Here is a 20,078-nt window from a genome sequence, read left to right as displayed (position 1 = left end):
GAGCGTCTCTCACCGCTTTTGGTTTAGGTCAGACGTGTGACTGCGCAGTGGGGAACAGATATAAACACAAGCCCTTGATCAAGGATGCCCAAAAAGTGTTTATTGCGTCTCTTGTACTGCCATAGCATAGCCCTGCATACGCTCCCACGTGTCATTTGCAGTGGAGCACGGAACAATGCGGTAAGTGTTTTTTTTTCTGGGGTATTTGTCTTTCACTGCGTGTTCATCTCTCTAAGAATTACTATTGATAGTAACAAGTGGGCACCACTATACAAAGAATTACATGTATCAGGTCCACTATCCCACTTGTGCATATTTTATTACAGGAAAAAAACATGCTCGGGATCACAGGTGATGGATCACGCAATTCACAGCCATAGACTCAACACAAGCTCAGCGCCTCTTCCCGTATGTCGCTCCAAAGGTCCATAATAACGCTAGAACAACTCGTCTTTTCGGTGATGCTGGCCTCCATGCGTTGCAGCTGCTCGGGCGAGAAGAGCTCCTTCCACTCTCCTCCCTTGCCCGTCCTGACAAAATTATAGCGCTTGGTGTCTCCTCCATGAGCCACTCTCGACGAGACGTCCAGGCTCTTCAACTGCTTGTCCACGTCCGGGTCGGGATGTCCGGCGAGGTTGAAGACCATGACCTTTCTCATACTTTCAGCGCTGCTCCTTTGGATGATAGCGTCCAACTGCGTGTCCCCGTCTATGCCACATTCTTTTAGCACGTTCCCGTACTGCTCGCCGATAAAGTTAGCCAAACGAAGCACCGCGTCTCGTATGTCTCTCTGCAATTCTTCGTACGTGAGAAAGAGAACGTTCCCTTTGTCCTTGAGCAAGTAACCGGCCTCTAGGTGCTCGAAGTAGCAACCGTAAGGAAGAGAGCCTGTCAAGAAAGCCTCCAGAAAGTCGTCGAACGTACCCTCTTGGAAGCGATAGAAGCTGAGCGAAGTCATCTGCAATTGAAAAATCGAAAACAAGAATGTGTGTTCAGAACTTTCACTGCACCTATTCCCTAGCGTACACATTTGATGCACTTAACGATGCGGATTTATTATTGTAAAGGGTTTATAGACCGGAGCTGCGCAGCGTCGACAGTCAAACGAGACAGAGCTTATCAAGTACGAACGCCGTTGCGAGCAAAAGCGCTGGACCCACTAGCGTCTGGTCCCACTAGAGCCGGACCCACTAGCGTCTCTCTTCGCTACAATATTATTATCATTACCATTGTTAGGATACTTGACGCACTTGTTGGTATCCATGCTTTCCCGTCTCTAGCCTTCTTTAAGTCAACTAGGGTCACGGGGTATGTGCAATTTAATATTTGTCACCATTCAGTGAAAAAAAACTATGCTAAGAAAGTTGCCCTATCAGAGCAATGGAAACGCACCAAAACCGCTGTCACTTTTAAGCGCTGGTTGAGTTCGACCATGACAGTTCCAATCACTACATGCTTTACCGCTCTTGTAGGTGCTGGCGATATTGTCTACAAAATTACTGAGATATAAAATAAATGGCGCCAAAGAGGCCTCATTGTTAGAAACGTGCGCCATCAAGTGCCCAGTAACTTTATGAACGCAAACGTTTCTAACCTTTCTAAGACTATCTTGCTTAACATGACACAGGCAAAAAAAAAAAAAAAAACGGCAAAGTATCACCCGCTAGCGAAGCTTCCATAAAAGCCCACACGTTGGAAACATGGCGGCTCATCGGCGGTTCATGGGGTTTATCACCATCTTTGTGACGAGGGAACGCTTCGGATGTACCAAAAATGATGTTGCCTCTTTTTAATTAAATACAGGTTTTTCTAGTTGAACCTTTGTGCCCTCCTCACATAGTCACACTTCAGTCGCCGCTGCCATAAGTCGGTGACAATTGGTTCGGGACCACTTATCAACCGCAGCTTCGCGATCCATTTGACTCGACCTCGGTATCACCGCAAGACACTTCCAAGTACTACCATATTAATTTAATTTATAGGTGTCGAAGCTTCCGGCCTGCTGTGAGCAAGATTACTGTGATAAAACAAATGATACATAATTATCTTCACGGTAAAAATATTCGTCATGAAGGGCACAATTCGATTATTAAAACAAACCTTTCTAGCCTTTCTAGCGCTACTTTCCTTACAATTAGGTATGCACAAAACGGCAGTAGTATCACCATCTCACACATTTTCGGGGGTGCCCGGCACAGAACACTTTTGTGAATAACAATCACCATCGCATAAAAAACATTTATTCGCTAATTAACCAGCCCGCATAAGAAATACTGCGGACGGTTTTATTGTGCCAATTATTTGCGAAGGACAGATGGGCCACCAATTTTTATTTATTTATTAATTAATTTAACAACCTATTTATTTAATTCATAGAAACGTTCGTAATAAACGCAGTAGCTAGACGATTTTTCTCCACTATAATAAATTGCTAATGAAGAAGCGAAGATGAATTCTGGTGTGAAACAGTTCGCAGTGAAATGCGACGAAGTCACTCGCCAATAAATAAAAAAGACACTGCGAAAAATATTATACGCCGCACTTCTCAACATGCAGTAATGATGTTCGTTTCTCTTACGTGATGGTAGAGTGACACGCAGACGTCCCAAGGATTGCGGGCCACGTAGACATACTTCGCCTCTGGGTTAAGCGTTTCCAAGCGCAAGGGCAGGTGAGTGCAGAACGTACGCAGCGGTGCGTTGGTCGTGTGTTTAGCTGCGTCCACATGGTATTCGATGAACGGGGCCCGTTGCGTGAACTCCTCGTACGTGTCAAGTGGTTCCCCGCCATTGAGTATCAACTGAATGATGTACTGGACCCAGTGGGTGCCGCTCTTGGGGAATGACGCCTGCAGCAGGTCACCTTGCTGGGCCACGAACTGCAGAGCATTCCTGATGGATTCTGGAGTCGCGAAGGGGCACCGCGGCACGCCGTCAATGATTTGGGCGTAGGGCTTGAGCTGGTTCGCAGCCATTTCACTTCCGGTACTACTTTTCAAGCGCCTTTTTTTGGTTCTGCGGATATGAACAAACATTGGCCCATTAAGTACAGTATTCTTAACGGAGCACAAAATGTCGGTAATCGTAAAGAATGATTCGTTGTTAAAGAATAATGTGCATGGGTTGGCTTAAATAGGTCCTGCGGCCCAGACATCGTGGAGTTGCACGATGGTGGTTTACATTGGCTGCTTGAGGATAAGAACTATAGCACATCAGATACATCAGGCGGATGTTCCTGCGGTACAAGATCAGAGCCTGACGAAAAAAAAAGCTTGCGAATAGAGTCATTACAAGATTGAGTACAACGACCGTTGTTAACCTTGTTCAGGATGACGTCAACGTTTTATTCAGGTTTTAGCTTGGAGAAAATGAGTTCAAGTTATGTTTATTTGCATCATAATGGCGGGCGTACTCGGGCAAAAAGTGCAATATAAACAACCACATCGTTGACAGGGTGGCCAAATTACGGGACAAATAAATTGGCGGTGCAGGGAGTTGAGCTGAAAACTGATGGTGCGAGATAAGGCGAGAATGTGGGCAAGTATTGAAGAGAGGTTCATTAGGTCATGTGGCCGACGCCAGCACCTGGTAACTGTCGAGCGACTGCACATGTAAGCGAGATGCCTGTCGCAGTCGTTAGATGGTGAGTCGGGTCTGCAATTTCAAACGCGGACTTCATGACATTAAATGCAACGCACTGTACAGTGTCATTCTTCGATGGTTGGTACCGAATCTAGAGCAATGAGGATGCATGCAAATTGTCTCAGGTGGTGACTGTCACCTTCCTAGAACTGCCAATGATGTCATTGACAGTCGCACAACACTTGAATACAAGTAATTTTTAGAAGTTCTGCGTGAGAGCTCTTAGTACGTGGTCAGCCATTTTCACGTTCGATATCTGCTTGTTTACATTGCGGCTATATTATAACAGCGTAATGGCAACATGGAAGACAATATGGAGAACCGACAAATCCCGCATGTAATACTGCACAATGATCTTAAATAGCAGTCTTCCTTCACGCACCTGGATAACCGTGACAGGACAGTAGTTTGACAACTAACTGCAAGTACTGCATAGGTTATGCCCAAAGGTGTACCTGGCCCGGCGGCCAGTAATTGTGTTGTAATGTTCTTAGCCACTGCGGCCATAGCATGCTAACGGACGACAACACAGAGACAGTTCACAGAATTCTTATGTCACGCATTTTGTTGAGGGTGCAAAACCAACCTGTTCATGTGTCCATCTTAATACTTAAGCACATGTTTTCTCCATTTTCAGCTGCTGCGGTAACTAACCCATAAGTGCGGATAGCAATATTGCTAGAGAAATAATTCGGGCACCTTAACAAAAGCGATAGGTCCAAATAAAAAGCCGTCCACGACGGCGTCTCGTAGGCGCCGTGCGACGTTCGGACTAAGAATGTGTTCCGAGTGAAGCAAATCTGCCGCTAAGTGCTTCCGACGATTACCCTAGACCGTTGACTATGTAACTATAAAAAATCGCAGTTTCGCCCAAAAGCGAAGCATCTATTGCGATAGCAAATTAGTAGAGAGCTATGCGGAGTAAGGAAAGTAGTTTTATTGGCTGCGTACACTTGGACACATTCGCTTACTAGCTGAATTAGCAAGCGTGGTGTCAGCGCGCACAAGCAAACACGAATAGATCCCACTCGATGTCCACAGACAACCACTGTCAAAACACTGGCGTGAGCAAGCGTGCTGCAGCGAGCTAAGGTTTGTGCGGTCTATCGCTTCAACGGAAACTGAGCGGCGAAAGCACAGTACGTACAAATGTTGGAGCTGTGTGCAGACTGCTTTCAAGATAGGGTGCGACGGTCCGAAGCCGCACAAAGTACAAGTACGCAGTTGCTGGCAGAGTAGAAGCCGCACCCCGTCCCTCCCGCGCTGCCTTCCCGCTTTCCTCTTTTCGTGTGGGAGATTGAGTCGCCAGTTCCCCTTGCGCCCGGTCTCAAGATACGAAGTTGGTGCCACTGCTAAACGTCGCCTCCCCTCACTCCCTCCCATCCCCCCATGGCCTTTCGCACGACGGAAGCATCCGTGCGATGCTTCCCCTTCTGCGGCAGACCGGCACGTTTGATTCTCCTCGGGACGCCACGTCAGCACTCTTGAAGAAGTTGCGACGCATCCCGACGCTAGGCCTAGGCGGGTGGGCCTAAGCTACGGCGAACGCCATCGCTAACGGGCACATCACCGACGAGATACCGACGAGCTCACCACCGTCAAAAGAAACAACGCGAGGCGTCGACACCTACGACACCCTCAATGCTCAAGAGTGAGCAGTTTTTTCCCAAAAAACTGCTCACTCTTGGCCTTCAGGTGATGACTGTGACTCCTCGTAGTGACATTGGTGCTGGTTCATTGAAGACTCGATGCACTACACAACACCACATCGCGTTTGCTCTCCACCGTGCGTTCGCGCTATGTTTCGTACAAAGAACTAATTTTATAGCAGTCGAGACAGAGGACGATCTGTACACCGGACCGCCATCTGTGGTGGAGGCACAGGGTATATCCGAAGGACACTATGGAACATCGCAGCGAACATCTTGTTTGCCATAAGACCATGTCGACTGAGAGGCCCACTGGCTTATCCTCGGCCACGAGAAGATCGGTTGTCCTGACTGTAGTGTTGCCTCGACGGGGCAGCTGTACGCGAGGCCTACGGAGTGTGGCCTCACGACCGGGGCGCGGATCACTGCAGAAAGAAAGACGACTTCCTATTTCGGGCACCAAACAACAACTTCCTTTAGTGAACGAGAGAGCAGTGGGAACACGGCGCGGTACACTGCGCGAGCATGCTCGACCAACAGTCATAACAACGCCGAGCGCTCAGTGGCGCTAGTCATCAAACAGTTTGAAATCGGAACTCAAGATGCATCACCTCTCTCCTAAAAGAAAGTGAACTATTTCTCCACGCTTTAGAGCATGAGTGCTTAATGACAACACAAATGTCTTACAGAAGACAATGCAGGAAATGTATAAAAATAATAAAAAGTAAATTATGGGGTTTTACGTGCCAAAACCACGATCTGATTATGAGGCACGTCGTAGTGGGGAACCACCGAGGGTTCTTTAACGTGCACCTAAATCTAAGTACACGATTGTTTTTGCATTTCGCCCCCATCGAAATGCTGCCGCCGTGGCCTGGATTCGATCCCGCGACCTCGTGCTTACCAGCCCAACACCATAACCACTAAGAAACCATGGCGGGTAGGAAATGTATACAGTTATACAATGAATAACGTTTTCGAGAGCTGAAATAGCTCAAGGACCCGTATCATTTACAGAATAGCATTAATTGACGAGTGGTAAATGCAGTGGAAATGTGCATCCTACATGCAGTCTGTTATATCACGTGGAGAGAACTTGTGACTACTCATTACATTTAAACACAGCAACACGCAAGGCGTTTGGTGGTCTCGATGCATCCTTATACATTGGAAAATTCAGAATGGAAATTTCAGTCACATCTATCAGATGGAGTTGTGTAATAAGACTATCTTTAGACAAGAGAAAAATAGGAATTAGGCAGCATGTTTTTCTTCTTTTTGAAAACGCAGGTACGTTACGCTATCACAGGCATGTTCAAGGCAAAGATATTTATACATGAGTTAAAATGTACCGCTTAAATGTTTTTAACTGAGCTCATGAGCTGTAACAGAGAAAGTGAAGATTCATGGCATATATTGCACACAGCACTGTACACTAGTTCACGTAACATGTATGGACTGTGAACTTCATAAGACGTGAACATCCGTGCACCAGCCTTGCGATAACAAGGATACCAAGCTCACCTGCTTGGTCTAAAGACACCATTGCACGCAAGTTCACGTAACGTGTAATGACTGTGAACTTCAATAAGACCTATTATCCTCCATGTACCATATCATTATTTGAGAAAGATGTGAGGGTCATTTACTATGAGCCAGGGCTGAAAGTGACGGTCCTGTGACCATCGTTGACTCGGAGGTTTGCGTTTTGCATGTTTAACCTGCAAGTAAAATCCCAAATCCCCATTTGAAGGATAATAGGCGACCTAACCGTTATGGCAGAATATATTTTTGGCATCAGAGCCGCATTCGTGGGGGGGGGGGGGGGGTTAAACCTCTGTAGAGCATAGGAAGAAAGAGAAACTTGTGTTCAGATCATGTTCCGCAAAGGCTGATTACAGCAGCGTTATGGCAACATGCTAATCATTGCAACCTGAACGATCCCAGCAGTAATGCATAAAACTGTAACTAGGACTGTTCGATAGAACAAGTTGAGATGAACGATGCTAAGTCAATGAAGACGGTAGCTACTTTCAGACAAATTCCTTATACAAAACCGGGGCTTGTCTACTTCGTGTAGATCTATGGAAAACTTGTTCTGGTTGTGGAATAGAACTAGAAGGATCATTGCTCGTAGATGAGCTGGAATTCTGTTTATCGGTGCCGTGAGTTCCATCAGGAGCCATTTGTGGGGACGAATGGTCGGACAGAAGCTTAGCAGATTCTTCCGCCATGTATGAACCCGGTCGCGGAGGTGCCGTAGGAGAGCCTGTATCAGTAGAAATGAAAACAGTGGCGTTAGCAAGTCGATGCAAGAGTTCATCAGCTCGCGGTAGTGGAAAAGCGTTGACCTCTATGACCTTGTTGGGTTCCGGGTTAATGACGCACAGTCGAATGTAGCTGTCCTTTTAAATGCGAATGCATTTCTTAGTCGGGGCATGTCAGGCGTCTGTCGGTGTCCGCGCGCCGGCAGGTGTTATCTCTCCGCTCTCACTCCCTCTCCCTTAGCAACAGCTGCGGGCGCGCGCGCTTATCCTCGCCCCTAGCAACCGGAGCAGGAGGTGCGGGCGGAGTAGCGGAGAGTGAGTGGAGAGGAGGAGCGCGCTCTGGCGTGTGAGGGCGCTCGCATCGCGGGAACTCGGCGGAGCTCCCGCGTGTGTGGAGAGAGTGTAGGAGAGGGTAGGTGCAGTGCTTCGCCGCTCCTTCTCTCGCCGTTCGCTCTCTCTCCTCCCTGCGCCCCACTCTCCCGTTCGCTCGCTCGCACGTATATATAAATGGAGTGAAGCGCGCGCCTCACTCTCGACCGTTCGCTGGCTGGGCGCCTCTCAAGGCGATGGCAGAAGTCGGTGAAGGCGAATGTCTGACGGCAACGGTACCCCTAGCAAGAAGTGTAATACAATCCAACCCGAGCATTACACCTCTCGCTGGAGGTGACGTCGCTGCAGTATCTTCAACGTCATCATCAACCGGAGGAGAAGAAGCGGAAGACAAGGCTGCGAAGCGAAGAGCGCGTGATGCCGAACGCAAGCGAGCTGCCGATTCCGAACTCCGTGCTCGGGAAGCCGCTGCGAAACGCCAACGCCGAACCGAAGATCCGGAAATGTGTGCTCGATACGCCGCTGTGAGACCGGCGGCGATGGCAATCGAACCCATAGCCTCCCGCAGCCGAGGCGGGCGCTCTACCACTAGGCCACGGCTGCGGTAACAAACACCAACAGGTGCTGATGAATGTGTAAATAAATGGTTACGGCACAAATCCTCGTCTCGTCATTAATTTACGCCATTAAAATTACTACGCCGTGTACTCTCGGCGCAAGAAATGCATTCGCATTTCCTCACGATTCCCTTCGGGGAGGTGGGGGCAATTTTTTCCGAACCACGACAAGGGGGGAGATCCCCTCAGACGCTGGCACACGTTTGATGATATCAGCTGATTTCATACGATACAGTTCGTCTGAAACTTGATGAAGCCTTTTACAAGTCACAGTTGTCGTGATAACAGATAAGGGTATTCCGCTGGAGCCTTGTGCGGAAGAGACGATTATTTGAAGCCTCGATCAGCCGGGATTCCTGACACTTGGTGACAAGTGAGTGAAGATCCCTGTATATCGATCCCCAGGGCTTAGATGGCGTCTAGGCAGAGAAGTGCCTTGGTCCGTCACATCGAATGGAATTTGTGCAGACGTATTACGGTATTTAACTACCACAGAGAAACGTCCTGAATGCGCTGTATCTTGCTGTGAGTAGTTCTTGAGTTCGATGCCTGAAGAAGACAATGGGAAAAAACTTGGAAATGCCCTGGTACATGCCGATGCTCATCAGGGAAACTGTAGTTCCCGTATCGACGAGCAACTTGAGCGTGGTGTTTGCAACGATCACTTGGGCATAAAATATCGCCGGCCGGGAAGTCGGTGCCTGTATTGTTAGAACGAAAGATACTGTACTAGCTGACTCCGTTTCAACAGACGAAGAAATGAACGGAGCCATTGTAGGAGACGCTTGATGTGCTCGGTTCCGTGAACGGCAGACTGATGCGCAATGTCCAACTTTATTACATGCATGGCAGGTGACATGCTTGGTCGGGCCACCCGGATCAGATGATATGTGCTGAGTTGATCCACATCAGTAGCAATAGACTGTAGCATCTTGACTTGCCATTCGAACTCCTTGCTGAGCACCATGTTGGCTGGCTTCCCCCGTTCGCAGTTTCCCGCCATGTTGTTGGGCGCCAACTTGAACTTGTCGGGTCGAGGAAGCAGCTTCCAATCCACTCCACGGAGCCTTCCGGCCTGGGCCGCAAGGCACCGGGGGGAGCATAGCGATGGGGTACGCGCTTTATTTCGGGCGGCCCCGTCGCAAGGCTCCGGGCGGAAGCTAGGGTCAGTGTTGCACGTTCTACTCCAGGTGGTTCCGGCGGCCGCGTGCGCCCGCCCGGGCCGCTGTAGCTTGTAAGCCATCTGCGTCGGGGAGGCGGCTTAGTTCGCGTTGATGCGAGACGCAGCACGAAGGTAAATTGGAGCGCTGCCGCGCTTCTTAAGTCCAGCGTTGTGACAGTGAGTTTCCGCGGACATCGAGTGACAATTGTTTATGTTTGTGCGCGCGCGACACCATACTTGTTTATTGAGTTAGTACGCCTGGGTTTACAAGTTTATACTGCCTATAAAACTACTATCCTGACTTCGTATAACTGTCCAATTGTTTGCTATCGCAATCGATGCTTCACCTCTCAGGCGAAACTGCGACTTTTTTGTGGCGTCAAAGATGGTCCCTCTTAAAGAAGTCTCTGACGGATTCTCGTTGAAGCGACTCCTCGGAAAATCTGCTCGCGCAGGGACTCGCCGTGTCATGCGCCCTAGGCGCAGGCTGGAGCCAATCGTGTACGTCACTGAGAAAGTCTCAGAAAGACTGCTCATGTCGCTGCTTTCGGTTCCTGAAAATTGTTCGATCGACGAGGCAGTTGGTGCCGTCTTGGTAATGTTTGTCGAAGACTCGGATGATATCCTGGAAATGTATAGTGGCATGGTGCGCTTGCGACGTCAAGTCGTAAAACAGACGCTGCCGTTAGATCCCCAAGTTTGATAGCAAAACGACCTTCTTCCGGTCTAGCGGTAAAACCTAGCCTCCGGTCGCCGTTTCCAAGAGCGTTTCCAAGTAAGCAAAGGTACTGTAGGTGTACCCGGGACAGGAAGCAATGGGGGTTTGGGGGGAGAAGGAGCGAACGCCGTGGTCGGGGCTCCGGACAAAGGAGGAGTAGAATTTGCCGTTGGCAAAGGGGAAATAGCTGCAGGCAGTGTATTCCCCATGCTTGCAGTAGAGCTGAAACAGGAGGAGAGCAAGTAGCATTACAAAGTTTTACCTCGTCGCCAGTTGTAGTGTTGCACATGTTGCCTCGACAGGGCGGTCAGACGCGAGGCCTACGGCGTCAGGCTTAACTGCCGGGGCGCGGAGCGTCGCAGAAAGAAAGATGACTTCCTACATCAGGCACTAAACGATGACGGACTTTATTGAACCAGAGGAGAGGGGGAGCACGGCACGGTACAGTGCGCCAAGAGGCTCGACCCACTTGTCATAACAACGTTGAGCGCGGGTGGCGCTCGTGATAAAATACTTTGAAACCGAAACTGATGATACAACACTGACCCACCTTCTCCGGTACTGACCCTATGGACGTCGAAGACTGGTTGACCGAATATGAACCAGCGGGCAAAAACAAACGGTGGGAGACAATCACCAAGCTAGAACGGCCAGTGTTTGGTTCCAAACACACACGGAGGAATTGACCAATTGGGACACTTGAAAGAAAAAAAAAACCCACAGGAGCTGGTCGGGAAGCTAATCAAGCGCCAGCGAACCACCAAGGATGCCCGGTCCAAACCTCAACTGAACCGTGTTCATTCAGGTCGTATTAGCTTTGTCGCGGCGGGTTGACGACAAGGTGCCCGAAGCTGACAAAGTTAGCCACATACCTAAAAGTATCGTCGAGAATGACTTTATTTACTGATGTATAAGGACTGCTTGACCATCGACGACATCATAAAAGTGCTGACGCTCTGAAGAAGCGAAGCGTCATCGTGTCACACAACTCATGCGGCTCCCTAACTCTGCCGTTATCAAAACGTGTGAGGACGTCCAGCCACCTCGTACCGAAATCTTGCTGTGTCTTGTGCGGTGTGAGATCCAGGCCAGCTCTCCATATGTTCCGCGGGCCCGTTTTTACGACGAGCCCCGCGTGCAGCATCGTTGATCGAAGCCGCCGTACGCGAAGAGTTGGCGAACCCGAGAATTCATCCCATTTGTGCTGTAAGTCACCCTGTGGTAAGCAATTTCTTTCGACTCCCTTACCCACAATCAAACTATAGCCCGGATTCCGAGATGCAAACCAGCGGCGAGCTCGGGACGACAGGCCAATATGCTTCAAATACAATGGGATAATCTATATTTCATGCTATTGTTGCTATTGTCGACTGGAAGTGGGAACAAAAAAAATGTCACAGTTTCGCCCTAAGGGCGAAGCAATGAATGCGATAGCAACACAGCAATGTCATACGAAGTAAGGTGAGCGGCTTTGGTAGCAATATGAATTGTAGTAAACATGAGCTGATTAAGTAAGCAGGTGTGCTGCGGCGTAAGTAGACCGACATGAAGAGAGACTCGATGACCACGAGAAGGCGCGTGTGAAACGGTGGTGTTGATGAGAAGCGCTTCCCGTGGGCAGCGCGTGCGAAGGGACACACCTGTAGCGCTGCACTGCCGATCCGGGCAGCATTGCATGTGTAGCGTGGGTTGGAAAATGTGACCCGACTTTAACTAACTGAATGAACAAGCGTGGTGTGAGCGCGCACAAACAAACACGAATAGATCACACTGAATGACTGCAGACAACGACTGTCAAAACGCTGGCAGCAAGCATACGCCGCAGCGGCGGAAGGTACGTGCGGTCTATCGCTTCAACGGAAACTGAGCGGCGAATGCACGGCGCAGAAAGGTCAGAGCCGTGTGGAGATAAGAGACGGTGCGGACGAGCGACGAGCGCGGTTGTTGGTGGAGTAGAAGTGCGCCCCCCCCCCCCCCCCCTTGCTCTTTCCGGCGCTGGCTTCCTGCTTCCTTGCTTGCGCGTGGGAGATTGAGTAAGTTCGCTCTCCGTGATAGCGCGCGTCCCCGCACGCTTCCGCTCGGGCATACGGCGCGCGGCGAAGATTTTATCTATACGGAAATTCACGGCGACGGCGACGACGACGGCGACGCCGACGGCAGAAATTCGGTTGAAGTGTCCATATAATTGCTATCGCAATAATATGTTTTCCAGACATAAGACATTGAAATCTGCATTACCCATAGGAGAAGAGTTCATTTCGAGACCATAGAGCAGAAGGCAAGATTATACTTACCGAGGCCAAGAAGTGTACATTATTTATTTTATTTATTTATTGAAAATACTTTCAGGGCCCGAAGGCACTACAGAAAGGAGTGGGGAAAAAATGACAAGATGTGCAACTAACAAAAATGATACAAGGCATTTTGTAAAGCGATCTTGAACTCGTGATCATCAGTTATGTTTGCGATTGTGGAGGGAAGGTGGTTCCATGCGACGCTTGTCCTAGGAACAAAAGAGTCATTACACAATTTTGTGCGACAAGACGGTAGACCAACCTTGAAGCGATGATCGGTCCTTGAAGAAATATAATGAGGTGGATGAAACAGGATGTCCTTTAAATCGTTGTTATAATAATAGATTTTGTGAAAAAGATTAAGGCGAGATGACTTTCGACGCAACGAAAGGTCAGGCAAGTTTAGGGTTTTCTTCATAGACGTGACACTGGAATGACGTGAATAATTCGATAAGATGAAACGTGCTGCGCGATTCTGAATAGCTTCAAGAGTTTGAATGAGGGTGGTCTGAGTAGGATCCCATATGGCGCATGCGTACTCTAACTTAGAACGTACCAGGGTTTTGTAAAGTGTTAGCTTCAGAGACGATGGGGCATCAAAAAAATTTCGACGGAGATAGCCGAGCATGCGATTCGCGTTGTTGGCTACATATTCAACATGCGTATTCCACGAAAGGTTAGAAGAAATGTGAACACCAAGGTATTTATAACTGTCAACAGATGGTAATGGAATATTATTGAGGGAGTAAGTACGCGGACAATGAGTAGTAGCGTGGCGAGAAACTCGCATGCTTTTACATTTAGTTGGGTTAAGTGTCATGAGCCATTGATTGCACCATTCAAACACCCTATCTAGATCGTGTTGCAGATTGATATAATCAGCATGGTTAGTAATTTTCTGGTAAATTACACAGTCATCTGCAAACAGTCGCACAGTTGAGAAAGAAAGGCAAGTAGGAAGATCATTAATATAAATCAAGAAAAGTAGAGGGCCCAAAACGGACCCTTGCGGAACACCGGATGTTACGGGGGAATTAGGTGAAGAAAAGTCATTAGCTGTCACATACTGGCTACGGTTGGAGAGAAATTCCTTAATCCATGCAAGTACACTGGGGTCTATGTTAAGTTGATTAAGCTTGAATATAAGTAGGTCGTGTGAGACGGAGTCAAATCCTTTGGCAAAATCTAAATATATGCAATCAGTATCAACGTCATGGTCCGCGTTAATAAATAAGTCGTTGGTAAAACATAGCAATTGCGTTTCGCACGAAACTGTTTTACGGAATCCATGCTGATAAATACTGAAGAAGGAATTGGACTCAAGGAATTCGATGAGATGCGAGTATATTATATGCTCTAAGATTTTGACTGGGATGGATGTTAATGATATGGGACGGTAATTATTGGAGGAATGTACATCACCAGATTTATGCACAGGGACCACCTTCCCTATCTTCCAGTCAGAGGGCAGTGTCGACACCTGTAATGACTGTTCAAAAAGCTTTGACAATATCAATGAAGAATACACTTGTGTACACTTCATCATTTTTGATGAGATACAATCTGGGCCGGCCGATGAAGACACCTTTAAATTGACAATAAGCCTTTCTACACCAACTGCATCAATAGCGATGGGATCCATTGGTAAAAAGTTCGCCTTTGGTATTTGTGGAAACACTGTGGGAATGCTCTTATTAAAATGAGTAACAAACACATTGTTCAGAACATTGCAGCACTCGCTTTGAACTACTGGAACATTAAATTGGAATAATTGAATGTGTGTCCCTTTAGAACCGTTAATAATGCTCCAAAATTTGCGGGGGTTAGAGAGCAGTAGCAAAGGAAGAGTTTTATGATAGAATTCCTTCTTTGCTTTTGAAAGCGCAGTACAGAATTCTCGGTTAAATTTTTGATAGCAAGACCAGTGGTCTGTTCTGGCTGTTAGCTTTGCCCGTCGAAATATCCGCTTCTTTTTGTTGCGCATGCGCTTTAACGTGTTATGAAACCACGGAGAGCGAGGACTCGATGAAACTTTTCTTTTAGGTACAAAGCGATCAATTAGGGACAAGAGTTTGTTTTTATAAAGCAACCAGTTGTCCTCAACCGACCGCTGCTCAAAACCTGCAAAAAAACTATCAACAAAGGCCTGTAGTTCCACATTCATTCCAGTAATATCTGCTTTGCTTTAGTCTTGGATGACCCTGGTTTTTTTCTTGTTGGAGACCCGTGCTCGTAGGGTGAAGTGAATTATAGAGTGGTCGCTAATTCCCGGTGAATGAGTTAAGCAGGAAGCTAGATCTGGTGTAGTTGTAAGCACTAAGTCTAGAATGTTAGCGGCAGTGGGAGTTGTACGAGTGGGAAAGTGAACGAGCTGAGTTAAGTTGAAGTCTTGACAAAAAGTTAAAAATTCCTTGCTTTCAGCTGAGTTGTGTTTTAAGGAAACCGGGGCTCTTTCCCACCTAATGTCTGGAAAATTGAAGTCGCCAAGTATGAAGAGGGGCGATTTTGGGTATCTGACGAACAGCTGATTGACAGCATCGTGCAGGTCATTACAAAAGGACAGTGATGCAGTTGGTGGCCGATAGCAAACACAAAAAATTATTTCGCGAGAATCAATGAGCACGCGTACACACACAAGCTCAAGTGAAGATACAATTGGAACAACATGAGAAGCAAGCGTGTCGGCAACCGCCAACAGAACACCACCACCAGACCGGTAATCACGATCACATCGGTAAAATTTGTAGCACTTTTCACAGTCCAAAATTTCTTCATTTTTAACTTTTGCAGACAGCCAGGTCACCGTCAGACCAATAATATCAGCAGAGCATGAATCAATAGCGGAAGACAATTCAACGCGCTTATTCAGGATACTCCGGACATTGGAAAGGAAAATAGAGGCGTTCCTTGCACGGGATCTAGGCAGACATAGCTATGATGCACTAGAAGTGCCGGCACGTGCAGGTACAGTGGCCGCGCTATCTTGCGTATCTGCCGATCGTGGCAAATCAGTTTCGCGTACGCTGTCGGTTACTGCGCAGTAAACGTACCTTTTTTTATTCATGATCAGTTTATTCATGCGAAGCGAGTACGGCTGTCCTGCTACCTTTGCAAATTCTGTTAGTTTCCTCCTTGAGTTTCGCGTAGCTCTGCAAAAATCTTCGCTAGCTGATACACCAGTACCTTTGAGCTTATGTTTCTGTGCCCAGACTGCATCCCTGACTTAAGACGACGAAAACTTGATAATTGGTCGAGTCTTTTTATCGGTGTAGGATCCTAACCTGTGCGCTCGAGAGACTTCCGAGTCAGGAATTTGTAGTTTAAGATGACGAGACAAAACATCTTGAACAAGGCCTTCTGACTCAACCCACGTTTCAGTCGGACAGTCCGGTATTCCAAAGAACAATAGGTTATCTCGTCTGGATCTGTCTTCAAGATCGTCCAGTCGGGAACTGAGTGCCTGGCCTTCAATTCTGACAGCTTCAGTGATTAGACGTGGTGCATCACTTAGAACTGCAGAACCGTCGAATGATTCGACGAAAGATTCAACCGCGGATAATCTTACTGTTAAGTCAGCAACTGTTTGTACTAAGGCCTCCTGTTTTGTCTTTAGGTCATCAAGAACTTCCATGACTTCAACGTGACGGTGGTCAACTTTTTCAGAAAGTTTAGTGATAGCATCAAGTATTTCTTTGTTAGTAGGGCCAGGGTTTAGTTCAATGTCTCCGCAACATAGTAAGAGCTTTGTAACAAATACGCATTCACACAAACACTCAAAAAACACACTTGGGCACGGTAGGAGCAGCAAGCAGACGTTGCTAGTCCGCTTACAGTAGAGAGAAGGAGGTTTACCAACCTGCACAAAAAGCAAGATCGGGTTTAAGAGCGACTGCATGGCTGCCGCTCCACCGTGCCCACTGAAGGGGCATAGGAATTCCAAGGTCCTTATATCCTCCCGTGTCGCTGCAGTCGCCAACAGTGTTGTCGACCAGCTGAACGTGGAAGGGATGCCACCGTTAAAGCAGGGCTGATCACATGAGGACGCATTATTGAAGATCGGGGCCGTCAGCAACAGTGTCGATGAACAGCCGACAATCGCTGGATCCGTTGGTTGTTGCCACGTGCCAAACCGGGCGATAAACTGCACAAAAAGCAAGATCGGGTTTATGAGCGACTGCATGGCTGCCGCTCCACCGTGCCCACTCCGTGCCTGGTAGTGTATAGTTCTTTGAGGAACATTCACGAACACAGTAACACAGGATAGTTATTGAGCAAGTGCAAGCAGCGTCTCGTGATCAAGTGCTTCACACACGTCATATAAACAAATCGTGAAGTTTAGTTCCAGGAAGCTCAGCCTTGCAGAATGCATTATTAGTTATGGTGAAATACCTATAAATTATGTCTTTATGTGTCCGAGCGTTGACGCGCGAGCAAAAGGAGCGTATGGGTTGGCGTAGGCTGCCTTAAGTAGCACTAATCGAAGCCAAAGGCAAGACAAATTCGAGCGTTCGCGAACATAAATTGTTCACTTTTAACCTTCTTTAAGCAATAGATCTAGCAAGCAGATGAGAGCTGAAAGAGTGAAAATGTTTCTTGCATGCCATAAGTGAACCTTTGCGCGTTTTGCAATAACGCAGCGGCGCGTAGAACGTGGGACATGTGCCTTTATTAACAGCCCAGCTGTTTTTAGTCCAGCTTGCGCCGTCGATGATGGCGCCGTCATGAAGGAGCAGAGCCGTAGAGGTCACGTGACCCAGGAGGGCTCCTGTCCTCCCGACCTACTGGAGCGCGCGCCGAGGAGGAGGAGGAGGAGGAGGAGTAAAGGCGCTGGACGCCGCACGGTGGACGCTGCTCGGTCTACCAGAGCGATCACAAAGCCGTACTTGTAAAGAGCAAAAAAATTTGCGTAGCTTGCACTGGAGGCGCAAAGCTAAAGAGACAGCGGAGCTGATGAGCACTTAGCTATAGTCCTTTATGGGCTAGGCTAAGCACTACCAAGTCATCCCCAACATTTTCTGAAATTTATTGATTATTTATTAATTATGCATTAGCTATTGATTGGCTGCCGCAAGGTATTGACAACGTATTTGGGCTAGGCTAAGCACTACCAAAAGTTTAATAGCCTGGCAAGGGAACAAGAATTCAGGATCGCTGGTCAGCCTCTAGTCTGCAAAGGATACCGTTTATCTAGGTAAATTACTCAGGGAACCCTGATCACGAGAAGGAATATTACAGAAGAATAAAATTGGGTTGGAGTGCATACGGGAGGCAAATTGCCAAATCCTGGGTGGGAGCTTACCACTGTCATTGAAAAGAAAAGTGTACAATCATTGCATTCTACCGGTGCTAACGTATGGGGCAGAAACTTGCAGCTTAACAATAATCTCGAGAATAGGTTAAGGACCGGACAAGGAGCGATGGAACGAGAAATGTTAGGCCTAACGTTGAGAGACAGGGAGAGAGCGGTGTGGATGAGAGAGCAATCGGGGGTAGGCTATATTCCAATTGACATTAAGAGAAAAAATGGCGCTGGGCAGGCCATCTAATGCGTAGGATGGATAACCGGTGGATAATTACAGTTATGGAGTGGGTACCAAGAGAAGGGGAGCGCAGTCGAGGGCGGCAGAAAACTAGGTTGGGTAATGAAGTTAGGAAATTTGCAGGCGCAATTTGGAATCAGCTAGCGCAAGAGAGGGGTAATTGGAGACAGCAGGGAGAGGCCTTCGTCCTGCAGTGGACATAAATATAGGCTGATGATGATGAAGCACTACCAAGTCATCCCCAGTATTTTCTGGAATTGATTATTTACTGATCGATGATCGATTAACTATTGATTGGCTATCGATTGGCTATCAATGACTGCCTAAGCTTAAGGAGTCCCAACCATGCTTAGGTAGACTTAGGCAGGCTCAACTTCACTAGTTCACAGGGGTATTTGTCATTGCGCTTGGACCCTTTCTGCACGACCGCCAGGATCTGCCCACATTTTTTCCGACGCATCACGGACTTACGGCCGGCCTAAAAAGCTCCGCTGTTAAAAACATCCGACGTGACACATGCGAAAACCCAAGCAATGGGAGGGATTAAACAGTAAATAAAAGCGTTTGCTACCCGACCTTGATATTAAAGTGTCACTAATAAAATGCAGCCAGTTCCACGAAGTGACATCTGCCGAAACAGCGGAGATGTTGTCGTTGCTTCGGTCGAAAGGAGACTACCACAGCGAAAAAAATGAAACATACGCGACAATCGCAGAAACAAAACGAAAACAGCTCCGCTGTTTCGACAGATTTCAGTTCGTGGTACTGACTACATTTTTTTTCTGCATTAATTCGCATAACATCAGTGAACTTAAATAAACCGTGCTGACGTGTTCGTGAGTTTTGTGTGCGTCAATCTCTGTTTCAATCATTTCAAGTCACCAGCTCCTGCGAACGGAGAGCATCTGCTTCCTGCTAATTCAAAAGAAAGCTTTAGCTCGGGGGCTAAAGCGTTCGAACACAAACTCACGAACAGGAGAAGCGGCGAATCACACACGCTCCATCCAATACAGTCGTGCTTACCGGTCTGATTAGACTTACTAGATTAGGTCTTTTTAGACGTGCGCGCAACACAGGGTCCATAGCAGTACGCTTCGCATGAGCAGGGGCAGGCCGGCAGCCACAGCGTGTAGCCACAGCGGGTAGCACGTTACCGGCACGGTAACTCGCCGCACGCCGTTTGCCATTCGCGGGCCGCCGTTCGACAGCGGTTTTGCTCGCGAACAGCGAGATTTCCTTGCCGTATCTAGAAAGGATGAGACCGGGACTCATTTGTGCGGCAGCCTCACCGCCGCTGATCGCTCGACGGCGCCGATATCGTCGCTAGGCCTTTTCCGGTTCCCTTCAAAGCTAAAGCGGACGGCGCTTCGAAATGCATTATCGACGCTCAGAAGCCGCAATATTTTCATATCGTTGTTATCACTCTTCGCAACAATTGTACACAAATAAGAAAAATACGCTGATATTAGCGGCGCCGTCGGCTGCGATGCGAGCACAGCTCTGCCGGTCGTCTCCCGTCGGTAGCCGTGCACTGCAGCTGAGCTGCAGCCGATGTTTTCGTCGCTGGTGGTGGAGGCGCGCAACTTTGTGGTCGTCGAATGGCCCGTTGATCGTGCTGCAGGCGGTGCGCCATCCGAACTGCTGTCTACTTTGGACACCTCTCGCGCGACAGACGTTCTACGGCACTGGAGGCCGGTTCGCCGTCGGTATATCTGCCGCTAGCGTGGACGTGCCTTAACCGGAAATGGATAGCGCGTTATCGATTACTTATGTCACGTGACATTTGGAGGCGCACTCGGCGAGGAGGAGAGACCAGCCGACGAGGAGAGTAGCGAAGGAAAGAGCGAAACCAGCGAGGGA

At 48.1% G+C, this 20,078-nt stretch overlaps 1 protein-coding gene across 2 annotated transcripts in view; it reads right to left on the bottom strand.

The window, feature by feature from the left end:
* Positions 1-367: 367 nt before the first annotated feature.
* Positions 368-20,078, bottom strand: part of LOC119462773 (sulfotransferase 1A1) — a 21,014-nt gene continuing 1,303 nt past the window's right edge. The window contains exons 1-2 of one of the 2 annotated variants that reach the window (XM_037724035.2): positions 2,579-3,008; positions 368-958 (exon numbers count right to left, since the gene is read on the bottom strand). In XM_037724035.2, the coding sequence (XP_037579963.2) occupies positions 383-958; positions 2,579-2,974 (972 nt within the window). In that variant the 5' untranslated portion in view covers positions 2,975-3,008 and the 3' untranslated portion in view covers positions 368-382. Of the gene's footprint in view, positions 959-2,578; positions 3,009-20,078 lie in introns of those variants that run through there. The other variant, XM_049655128.1, reaches the window with a different exon arrangement.

This window comes from Dermacentor silvarum, chromosome 8 (genome assembly GCF_013339745.2).
Source record: "Dermacentor silvarum isolate Dsil-2018 chromosome 8, BIME_Dsil_1.4, whole genome shotgun sequence".
In the NCBI taxonomy this organism is placed as follows: domain Eukaryota; kingdom Metazoa; phylum Arthropoda; class Arachnida; order Ixodida; family Ixodidae; genus Dermacentor; species Dermacentor silvarum.
This window is presented reverse-complemented; position numbering and strand designations above follow the sequence as displayed.